Raw genomic sequence first — 12,291 nt, 5'->3', positions numbered from 1 at the left:
CATCTCAGGTACTGCATGTATCACTCCTGGGTTGTCCAAAGGAAAAATCAAATTCCGTTGGAAAAACGTGTGTATAAAAACTATTTGAAACCAAAAACCGTTTATGCATATTAGTTTCTTGAACATATTCTTGATACAGCTTATGCATTTTCGTTATATTTAATATTAGAGACAAATACATCTTATTGGCATTTTTGTTTCGTGAATAGTGAGATTGTTCTGCAGAAAAAGAGAGAATGCGTTTTTTTACAGCATCAACCACATCTTCTTCTATTTTATTTGGTCTAAAAAGATGACGACCCCTTTTATCTGGTGATGGTGCTGTAGTCCTTGATTTCAGCTGATTTTGAATAAGTTGTACTTTTTTATATGAAATCTGATAAAGGGAGACAAAGGCAGTTTTACAAACGATTTTGGTATGCTTGTTGCAGGTTATTGTGTACCTAAATGTATATGATTTTCTTTTTGTAATGTTTTTTTTTGGCATTCCGATTAACAGGCGCAATCGAAACAGATTTAAAAAGAAGCGAGTTTTTCGCATTTTGATCTAATGAGTAAAATTTTTTAAATATTTCTATCCGATGGTCCTTGTCAAATTGATTTTCACAATTTTTTCTACAATTTTGCTTTTTACATAAAGATCCTAATTCGGGACTTTTGCTTGGCATTTCTTTTTTACTTTTTAATGAAATGTAAATCTCGTCTCTGTCTTGCCGAAGCAGTCCTATGTTTTTTCCATGTTTCAGGACGACGCTTTCTGATTCTTGATTTTTTTTCTGGCAAATCAAATATCTTCCTCTTGGCTTTGTTTACCCTAGACTCCAAAATACTGTCTTGCCTTTCTTGATAGTCAGAATCTTCTGCTGTAACATATAGTAAGGTTTTAGGGTGACTTTCATTTTCATCCTTATCTTTAAAACTTTCACTTGATTCGATACTGTCGGGATTATAGTCGTCCGAAGTATCTTCTGTAGAAAATGCTTCATCTCCGGAGAGAGAATCTAAAATTTTTTAGCTATTTAGAATTTATGCTATGACCTAAATTGCATTTTAAATTAGATATTTACCGTTAAATAATATATCTTGTACTTCTGGTGGAGATATAATCTGTGTACGTTTCTCATATTCGATGTTCCTGATACTAGGTGGAGTTTTATCTTGTGTTGGTAAAACTTCTTCGACCTCTACAAATATAAAGCTTTTTAAGTTTATTATCACTTCAGATATAGGTATCATATAAAATAACACTCATACCTAGGCTCTGATGTTTTAGTTTTGTTTTTTTTATTTTAACGTAATAAATTAACGTTTTTATTTTTAATGGAGTAACTATTTTTTTTTCCTCATGGACCCACAGTTTTACGTGGGTTCCGAACCACAATGGACTCGCTTCTAATAAGCCGACCGCCCAAGTTAGATATTTTTGTGTTAAGGTAAGTATTTAAAAAAAACAATCTGCAATAATCATCTCATGTTCTTTATTTTCTTGTTCTTGCAAATGAAAATTTGGAACATTTAATAAGCCTTGTATATTCTTATCGGATTGTTCTAAAATAATTTAAACAATAAATACATTCCTTTAGGCATTTTTAAGGCCACCGGTAAGATTGTAACCTCAAATTGTGAATAAAACACATATTTTTCCAACAAAGATAAATTATATGGATTTAACATACCTCCAAACTGTTTTTGACCTAAGTTAACTAGACGTCTACTTCTTGCCGACATGTTTACAACCTATTTCACTATATTCACAACAGCAATACGCACAGCAGGAAGAAAAATATGTGAAATGGAAATGAAAAAGGATGGTATGAACAAAAACATAACCTAACTTCAGGGATCTATGTAACATGAAATGTCAACACAAAACATTTTGCATCAGGCATAAAAGATCTATGTACCACATTGATCACATAGATCCTTTATGCCCTAGTATATTTGTTGCTAAAACATTTTTAGGTCAGATTATCCTTTAATTTAAATTTTGAGGTTAAATCAACCCTATTTAACGTAAAAACTCGAATTTAAAAAAAAATGTTACATAGATCCTTTATGCACTTGTGTATTCAAATATTTATTTCGAAAACGCGGCTACTTAGGTATAGGAATGTATTATATTAAATTAAAGGTATTTTAAGTGTCTATTAGAAAAAAATATATTGAAGGTTCCATTTAAAAAAAAATGTACTTTGCGCCATTTTAGTAAATAAAAGATATTAATTCTAATTTTCGACGACCCTCTAGAATGCTGATTAAATCAGGCTATAGGAAATTGATCAAGATGATCTGTTAAAGTAATGTTTAAAATTTGAGCATTTTAGGAACTTAAATAGCTGAGAAGTAAACAATTAGTTAGCCCCTTAGGTTTTTTTAACAAAAAACATACAAAATTATTTTTCTTCTCGAAAACTGCTAGAGATAGGTATGACTAAAAAACTATGAATAAAATAGTTAGTGTTCCATTTAAAAAATCAAAGGCATTGCCATTTTTCTGTATAAGTGGCAACGCTGCAGTCCTAAAAATATTTTGGTGGCTAACGTACCATCGGTCGTCAATCACCCAGTATACAAAATAAAAAATAACACTATTAAAAATAATGTTGAACTTAAGAAAAATAATAAAGTCCACAGTTGTCATACGAGAGCAAATGAAAATCTTCGAAATAAAACTACCCGAACAAAAAGAAAGATTATCCCATTAAGAGAAGTGTATAATTTCATTCTTAGACATCTGCTAATTGGCGATGAAAAAATTTTTGATAATTTGATTTTTTGATAATCTAATTTAGTGGTAAAACTGTTTTGTAATTCGGATGTCAAAGATTCCAACCATAAGAGACTATTGAATTTTAAATTAAAATAGTTCCTCATTTGCAATTGAGCTCTTGGCAACGTAGAAATCTTTGTCCAAATTCTTTTGCTATTTACAGATTCGATAGCCATAGAAGAGGTGTTTTATATTGTTATGTTAAATGGATGTTTAATATATTAAAGTGAATGAAATAAAAATTAAACTTTCTTGTTAACCCAGATCGATTCGTACAGCTGCCACCGACATGGCCTTGGGACTGGTGCATGCGCGAGCAGAAGCTTTAGCCCAGTCGTTGAATATGAATAAACGTCTGTCAAGCTCTATTTACGGCAGCGCCCTCTCTATCTCCGAAAGCGCATCGCCGGGACGTCGCAGACGTAAAAGTAGCAGCTGTGAAGCCAGCGGGTACACTTCTGCCAGGGAAACGATTTCACAAACCCCGTATAGCCCCGAAGAGGACGACGCATTTACTATAGGTGAGTGAGCTTAAATTATTGTAGAATACAGCATTTATGTAAGTAAAATCTGTATTTTTGTGACGAATTTTTAATGAGTTACTTATTATATTGGGTATTCTGTCACTTATAGCAAAAATCTATTTTAATTTAAAAATTAAGTTTTAATTTAGAAATTTTCTAAATTGATTTTTGCTATAAGTGACGTAATACCCAATATAATAAGTAACTCAGCATTTATGTACTTGAATCTTGGGAGTACGCTTTCACTATTGTTTTTTTGATACGATTGTCAATCGAAAAAACGTCATACGTTCAGGATTGTGCGAACTTAAACAGAATCTAGACGGCTGATTGCACAGGTCTACAAAATAAAACTTTTTGAAAGATGTTTTTAATTTGATAAGTGATTTTATATAAATTTGATACGGTGATTTCAATGCATCATTCCATTCCATTTTTATGCATCACATGAGATGTTTAAGCAAATCACAAAAAATAAATAATACAAGTATATACCATAAATACAAATACATTTATTAATTTAAGAAGAATATCAGTTATGCTTAACATATAACGCAATTAATGCTTAACTTAATAAAATCTTCGCCTTTTTGTTAGAAAACTGCGTTTTGTAGAATTTCCACTAATTTTATGCGGATTAAGTATCACGTTGTAGCATCCAGCAGTAGTCTGCTATCATCGATACACTCCATCTACCCTGGTAACGCCTTTCCATCTCTTTAATATCTTGGTGGAAACGTTCTCGTTGTTCCTCGCTAACTGCCCCAAGATTTCCCGGAAAGTGCTTTAGATATGCGAATAGAAAGTGTACCATCAAACTCATGTTGCAGCCTAACATTTTCCTGACTGATCATCCTTGTTATTTCCCAAGAACTCGTCAATAACTTCTGTAAATGAGCACCTTCCTTTTCGACAGGCGTCATAGAATTTTATTTATTTATTTATTTATTTATTTCAATATACGGCAGAGCCAGTTTACAAAAACAAAATAGATAATACAAAATACTAAACAATATAGCAATATAAATACAATACTAGAATTACAAAAAAAATATATATATACCAAGATAAAACCTCTGAAAAAACAGTCATCAACAGGGCTAAAAACTTAGCACTATCCAAGGAACGTAGGTTAAAGTGTAAGATTATTTATTTTTGATTTGAATGACCGTAAGCCGCCGGAAAATGGATCCAAACTATTTTCATTAAAGAAACGCAAACTCTTTTTTCTCCACTGACTAGGACAGTGGAGAAAAAAACCCATAGTTGGCCGAATGAAAGGGTAAACGAAACATAGAAGAGTTGATCCTTCTTTGACAGGTGTTAAAAGGAATTGCTTCCAAGATGGTAGGACAATGATATAAACCATTTAAGATCTTATAAAACGTTAAAGCATCAGAATAATGCCGTCTGACTTCAAGGTTAGGGATATTAAATTGGAAACTGATAGCATTATAGTCGATGTAATAATTACGAAAAATATTAACTTCAGCTCTATAAGCAAGGGATCTTAAGAATTTTCTTTGTACAGTCTCAAGGTGTTCAATATGAGAATCATAATAAGGGGACCAAATTACAGACGCATACTCAAGCAAGGAACGTACCAAAGAGTAATAAAGTAATTTGAAACAATAAGGTGAAAGATGTACACTATTTCTAGTGATAAAACCAAGACTACGCATACTCCTGTTAATAATATCCAAAATGTGCGGCAAAAAAGTTAGCTTGGTATCAAAAAGAACACCTAAATCTTTAACTGTATCAACTGACTTGAGTTCGTTATTGTTGATTGTGTATTGATAATTAATAATTTTATTAGAACGACCTAACGAAATACATACACACTTCTTTACATTCAGTTCCAGACTATTGCTATTACACCACTCAGCAACACTATTTAAATCCAATTGAAGTAGCTCAGCATCAAGATATGACTCAATGGCTTTATACAGTTTAAAATCATCAGCAAAAGCAAGATGTTTTGAATGAACAATTACATCACTCAAATCTCTTATGAACAAGTTAAAAAAGACCGGTTCAATATGCGAACCTTGAGGCACGCCTGAAGATACTTCAATACCATTAGAAATATAATTACTTATCCTGACCAACTGTGTGCGACCAGTCAAAAAACTGTGACAAAACTCGCCCCAAACTTCCGAACCAGATGTTCATGACCAACCCTATCAAAGGCCTTTGAGAAGTCTGTGTACACACTATCGACCTGTACAGACCTCTCAAAAGCACCAATCAAATCATACTGGTAAGTCAACAGGTTAGTCACCGTAGATCTACCCTGACAAAAACCATGCTGATAATCACTAAGCAATCGCCTACAGTGCCACGAAAATCGCACAGAAAACAACCTGTCAAACAGTTTAGGAACTACAGACTGAATACACACACCTCTATAGTTACAAATATCAGTTCTATCCCCATTTTTATGAATTGGCGTTAAAAAGCTTACCTTCCAATAATCAGGAAATTTGCCTGATGTCAAGCAAAGATTGAAAAGGTGATGCAGAGGCTTACTCAGAGTGCACACAAAGTTTTTAAGAAAAACAGATGGGATACCATCAGGGCCAAAAGAATGTTTGTTCGGAAGGCGTAAGATTTCATCATTTCATCAATCAAAGATTTCATCAATTTTGAAAGTCTTGGTCTCTAATAAAGCCTTAATATCGAACCTACAAAACTCCCTCCTTTAATTTGGCATCAGACAACTTGGGAAATTTTGCGCAAATTTACTTGAAACAGTTTTCGTTTTAGTCGAGAGATTTGACAAACTTTCATCAAACCCAATTTTATATGCAGAGGGGGCAATAAAAGAGGGTATTGTACTTTATATTTTTGCTTCCCGACGTAAGGTTTTCCCTTGTAGGCCACTCCTTTTGACACCAGTGTTTATCTCGTGCTCGGTTGTCCCATTCACAAATGAAGCACGGATGTTTAGTATATCCTGACTGCTGCCCAAGAAGTATACAGAAGACTTTCAAGTCTCTACATCTCGGTATTTTATTTTTTCCGAGAGAAGTTTCAAATGTTCGTAATTTTCCTTCAAGTGAACAGAATGAACAACAGGAACAGAGGCTAGCGTATTACCATTGTGTAACAAAACACCTTTTAGAGTTCTTTTACTGGAGTCAATAAAAAGTCGCCATTCTTCCTTTTCGTAAGAGGTAGCTCCTAGCTTTATAACTTCTTCAGCTATATTGTTACAATATACTAAGGATCCTTCTTAAACAAAATATGGGCTTAGATCTTTTTCTCGATTTCTTTAGAAACTGGTTGATGTTCCTGGAGCCAGCAAATTCTTGTCATAAAGTCTGAATGCTAGAAGTTCTGAGGCATCTTTGGGAAGATTAAGGTTTTTTACTAAATCATTTAATTTCATTTGATTAAATAGTTCTGTATGCGGATTCCGTGTTCTGTTGCTTTCAACATGTCGAATTATAGTGTTGAATTCCACTTCTAAAGTCAACATGTCGCCAAATATGTATTCCGTGTACCCATCGTTACCGGTTCGGTAAAAGTCGGGATTTATCAACATGTCGCATTTTGGATACTATTCATTCTGAAAATGTTTGAGCAAATTCTAGGTATTTTTTCTTTGTTACTAAATATCTAGGGATATTTTTTTAATTGTGTTTGTATTGGTCAATAGTTTGTAGGTTATGTGATCTATGTTGGTTTGTTTTTTTCGATATTTACTTTCAAAAATATTTACTCGCAATTTACTAATTCGATATTTACTCGGCCAAATAAAATAGGTACCACAAAATAATGAGGGTGACTTCCCAGCACTGGGAAACTTTTTTGCAAATATGTGAAAGGCACCCAAATTTGGTTACCAATATTATTTATATTGACAGGAAATATCTAAAATATAAATGGGTATTTGTATAACAAAGAAACACGCTATGAAACTAATTAGAAAGAATTAAGGTAAGCAACACAACAAAACATTATAGTTTCAGACAAAAATATAACCTAACTAAGCTAAATTTGGGGCTATTGGGGCCCTCCTAACCTAACAAATGACAAAAACAAACAGAAATAACAACGTAAAACTTAACTAGAACACCTTTAGAACCTAAAATCAAAATACAATAACCAAAATAAATGTAATGCAAATAAAAACAACACAAACCTAACAAAAATGAAGCTCGTAACAATATCAAGACAAATTTAAGAAGCTCAAAAAGGTGCTACCAAATACCTACAATTTAAAAATTATTAGTTTTACCTTGTATGGGTATTTTTCTAAATACCCATACAGTACCCATATAAGTACCATCAACAAAAAAAAAAAAAAACAATTAACAATTTTTACAAAACCGTCCAACGTCAAAATATAAAAAAAAACAAAGAAAGTCATATAGAAAAGATGAAATCAACACGTCAAGAGGTGTCGTCTTCGTAGCGACCGAGAACAGGCGAAAGTCGTGTAGCAAACGATGCACGGAATACAAAATTTTATAGGCGACATGTCGCTATGGAATTCAACAGTACACGGAATCCGCGTCCTGGCCTTCTTTCGGTTTCAGAAGTGAAGTCGACGTCAGTGGAATCAACTACAGACTGCTCCGAATCAGATGATAACACATTTTCAATTTCCTTAGGTGAAACAGGTATTCAAAGAAAACAGGACCATGAGGAATAGGCGTAATAGCGGAATTTAGATTGGGGTATAAAATATGCTTTTTATTCTTGCCAATAAACCCTTTTAAATTGAAGGAACAAAAGTAGCAATCATCAGTATGGTTTTTTGGCTCACGCCACACCATAGGAACCCCGAACCTCAATGACTTTTTTGTACCTTTTGTCCAATTCCTTAAAGCTTCTTCACAAACCCTACATATAATGTGTGGTGCCCAAGATTTGTCTTGATCTGCTAATTTCACTCCAAAGTAGGCATACTACGCATTACGCACAAATGAGGTTATATTCTGTCTCTGTTTTGTAACCACAAAACCAACAAAAATAGTCTGTTTTATTAACACAGCGTTTCTTTTTCATGGCTCAAAAAAAACCACTCACTCGAACTGTTAAGCAATGACTGGATTTTACGGTTTTTGTTAAGTTCACTTACGGCTGCAAGAACGGACTCATGGTTTTACGCCAATTAACAAATATTACAATGTTGCCACGATTTTTAATTAAATGTTTTTTAAATATTGGTTTTTGTCATATTTATGCTAAAAAATTTTTGCAGAATTTTATAAATACTATTTTCTTATAAAATAAGGAATTTTATTAAGATATCAGTTTATGAAAAATAAGGATGTGATACGACAACACTAAGGTTACAGTTTCGGATTTAGGAGGTCAAAATTAGTTAAGAATAGATGTTGATTCAAAAAACATTAACTTTGCTGTAAACCTGTGTTATTAATAGTATTGCGGATCTCGGCTTTGATTTAGACAGATTTACCATCACTTTTTTTTACTCTGATATTACATTATCATTACTTCATCTTACATAATTACTTCATTATTTACCGGTATTTATGGTATGAATATGTAGTTTTTTTGAGCGGTTGCATGTTGTGTTAATAGATTTAGAAATTGTATGTTGCAGATGTGAACTTGGACATAGAACTAGACAGTCCCGTTTTAGTACTACCCAGATCCAGTGCCAGTTCAGAAGTATTTGTCGCACATTTAGGCAAAATTCGGATATCCAACAGTTACAATAGTACTCAGGATACACACCTTAATAATGGTTATTCATTTGGATATGATGAGTTTAGAACAGAGCACTACGACATAGAGGTAAATAACATTTATTTATAATTAAAAAAAAACGATTTAATAATTCTTAGTAATTTGTGCCATCCAATCGATTGAAGATGGGGTTTTTGTGTATTGGTAAATTCAAATAAAATATCATTGCAAAGGTAAACTGAAATGAAAATATCTGACCCAAAACCATTTGAAAAGATACCTACTACACCCTAAAAAGTGAAATTTTTCGTTTCAGTTGTATAGTTAAAAATAACTTTTAATTGCGGGTTATCAATCAAAATCAAAAGGGGACATAGTATACAGCAATATTTATATTTAAAAAAAAATTGTTTATAACTTTAAAAACTGTAGATAATAATAATAATAATATCATAGTGTTTATTCAAAAGGTTTTTATAAGGTAATGATTAAAATGAATGAACAAAATTCACGAAAGGTTAAAGTTGTCAGTGGTAGATTATAAAATGAAAAAAATCGACAATTCTAAATTAAAAAACGTAAATATAAACGTAATTTGAAAACTAAAACAGTTATAATAATTTGTCTTATGGTACACTAAGATTTAACATTATCTAACTAATCATTTAAGAGAAAGATCTACAGAATATATAAACTAAAAAACTACGTAATAAAATTGATCTGATATTGGCTGGATTAAAAATATGTAAATACCAAAGCTGTGTAAAAACGTCTAAATACATGCGTAGTGTTCCTTAAAGACGTGCTAATATTTAAGGGGGTGATTCCTGGACCCATTTTAAGAAAAAAAGTTTCTATAAACATATGTCCTAAACGTCTTAACTTTTGAGACACAAGATGTTTAAAAAAAAAAATCTTTTATAATATTTTAAATAATATTATAGACATTTTTATGAAATTTGGTACATGTATTCTTTGCATCAGGTCCTTACAGGTCTTCCATTGAATATCTTTGGTGAAAAAAATACTACGCCACTGCTTTTTCTTAAAATAAAAATTATTTTTTAAATCCTCAATCACTTTTCAGCAAATTTGATCTCTTGGTTTATTTTCGTCTGACGCATGGTTTTCGTTTAAAAAAATAAAAACAATTTTACTTATTTACAAAAAGTATGAAAAGTTAAAAAAATTAAATAATTTAAGAAATACTTACGTCTTTTACGCGTTTAAAAAGTAAATGGGAGTAAAAAAGTGCCGTAACGCGTCTTTATTTAAGGAAAATAAAGTCGCGGAGTCGCCTATGCATGTTTCTTATTGCTCGCTGCTATGGGCAACGAACTGTGATTTTAAATGTCAATTTGTTAAAAACCATAACTGCGCGTCATTTATTTGATTTTTAACTATTTATTGAAGTTATTTCGTTTCCACGCTATTTTTCTGAACAGCAATGCATTTCGTATATGGCCTCGCCGATGTTAACGCAACAGAAGCCAGATAAATAAATCGGGAAAGGTGTCCTACCAGATATCTTTTCAAATATTAATCGTCGACTTAGGGAAACTGGTTGTTTCAAGAAAGGTACTCCGGAAGGTAGACCTCGAATTGTCAGAACCCCTGAAATTGAGAACGCGGTGCTACAAGCACCCGAAAAACACCCTGAGTACGAGGAAGATCGTTAGAATTCGGTATATCTGTCATCAAATTGTTTCGCATTTTGGTTGACTTTTTATTATACTAAATCCGCAGTTGTCACAGATTTTGTTCACAGATGAAGCAATTTTTTCTCGGAACGCTATTCAACACTTTCACAACAATCAGGCAGAAGAAAACCCCTATGCCATAACGGAAACCTATTTTCAACACCAATTTTCGGTTAGTGTTTGGGCAGGACTTATTGGTGATTACCTAATGGGCTCATTTCTTTTACCAGAGCGCCTTGATGGTCGGTTATATTTACAGTTTCTCGAAGAAGAACCGCCTGGGCTTCTTGAAGATGTGACACTTCTGTTAAGTCACATGCACGATGGTGCCCCTGTGCATTTTAGTTTAATTCTCCGAAATCTAAAAATATACCGTTTATCCGAATCGATGGATCGGTCGCGGAGGACCACAATAATGGCCAGCAAGATCCCCCGATCTCAATAACTTAGATTTCTTTTTATGGGGGCACCTTAAAACTCTACTTTATAAAACTCCCGTAAGTACTCTAGAAGATTTAAGAAACCGAATAGTTGCCTCGAAACTATACGAAATGTTCCAAGAATATTTGAACTTGTGCATAATTCCATGCGTAGACGAGCGGAAGCATGCCTACTTAGTGAAGGTGGTCATTTTTAACAATTTTTGTAGTTAGTGTAATTAAGATAAAATACATTTGAACCGTTTATTTAAGCTTAGTTTCATAAAATTAAATAAAACTCGTTTTTTGCACACACAAACCCTGTTGTTTTCAAAGTAAAATTAGGTAGGTATTTCTGAACTAATTGCCAATTGATATTAATCATACTCAATAGCTCAAAAAAGAAAAAAAAATTTTAATGGTATTTAACACCAACAACTTACTTCTTAAGGTAACAGCTATTACCATCATCGAAGTTTATGTATAAAAACGTCATTTATTCATGCATAACTAGATAAAGAAAAATTTAACATTTAAAATCACAGCTGGTTGCCCGTAACACGCATAGGCGACACCGCGACTTTATTTGCGTTAAGTAAAGGCGCGTTACGGCACTTTTTTACTCCCATTTACTTTTTAAACGCCTTAAAAACATTAGTATTTCTTAAATTATTAAATTTTTTTAACTTTTCATACTTCTTGTAACAAAGCTGATCCCTTTATTTGCTTTCAATCGACGAACAAACATTTTCACACCGCATCAGATTTTTAGGGAAGTATAATTGTTTTTATATTTTTAAACGAAAATCATGCGTCGGACGAAAAGAAACCAAGAGATCAAATTTGCTGAAAGATGATTGAGGATTTTAACAATAATTTTTATTTTAAGAAAAAGCAGTGGTGTAGTATTTTTTTCACTAAAAATATTCAATAGAAGACCTGTAGGGACGCCACTGGCAGAGAAAATATTTTTTTTGCACATCAAAAAATGCGTCTCGATGCCTAGAATAATACATGTATGATTAAGTTATCATTAAAAAACTGATTTTTTTTTTAAAACATAACACCCTGTATCTCAAAAGTTCAAATGTTTAGGACATATGTTCATAGAAACTTATTTTTTAAATGGGTCCAGGAATAACCCCCTTAAATATTAGTACGTCTTTAAGGAACACCCTGTATATGTTGGTAGCGTCAAGGTAGGGCATATT

The 12,291-nt window shown here is 32.6% G+C and overlaps 1 protein-coding gene across 2 annotated transcripts in view; it reads left to right on the top strand.

Annotated features, from left to right (window-relative positions):
- LOC126740856 (intermembrane lipid transfer protein Vps13D) overlaps positions 1 to 12,291 on the top strand; it is a 261,585-nt gene that overhangs the window by 94,813 nt on the left and 154,481 nt on the right. For both annotated transcript variants that reach the window (XM_050447025.1, XM_050447023.1), the window contains exons 23-24: positions 3,035 to 3,291; positions 8,876 to 9,069. In XM_050447025.1, the coding sequence (XP_050302982.1) occupies positions 3,035 to 3,291; positions 8,876 to 9,069 (451 nt within the window). The remainder of the gene's footprint in view (positions 1 to 3,034; positions 3,292 to 8,875; positions 9,070 to 12,291) is intronic.

Source organism: Anthonomus grandis, chromosome 10 (genome assembly GCF_022605725.1).
Source record: "Anthonomus grandis grandis chromosome 10, icAntGran1.3, whole genome shotgun sequence".
Taxonomy (NCBI): Eukaryota; Metazoa; Arthropoda; class Insecta; order Coleoptera; family Curculionidae; genus Anthonomus; species Anthonomus grandis.
This window is presented reverse-complemented; position numbering and strand designations above follow the sequence as displayed.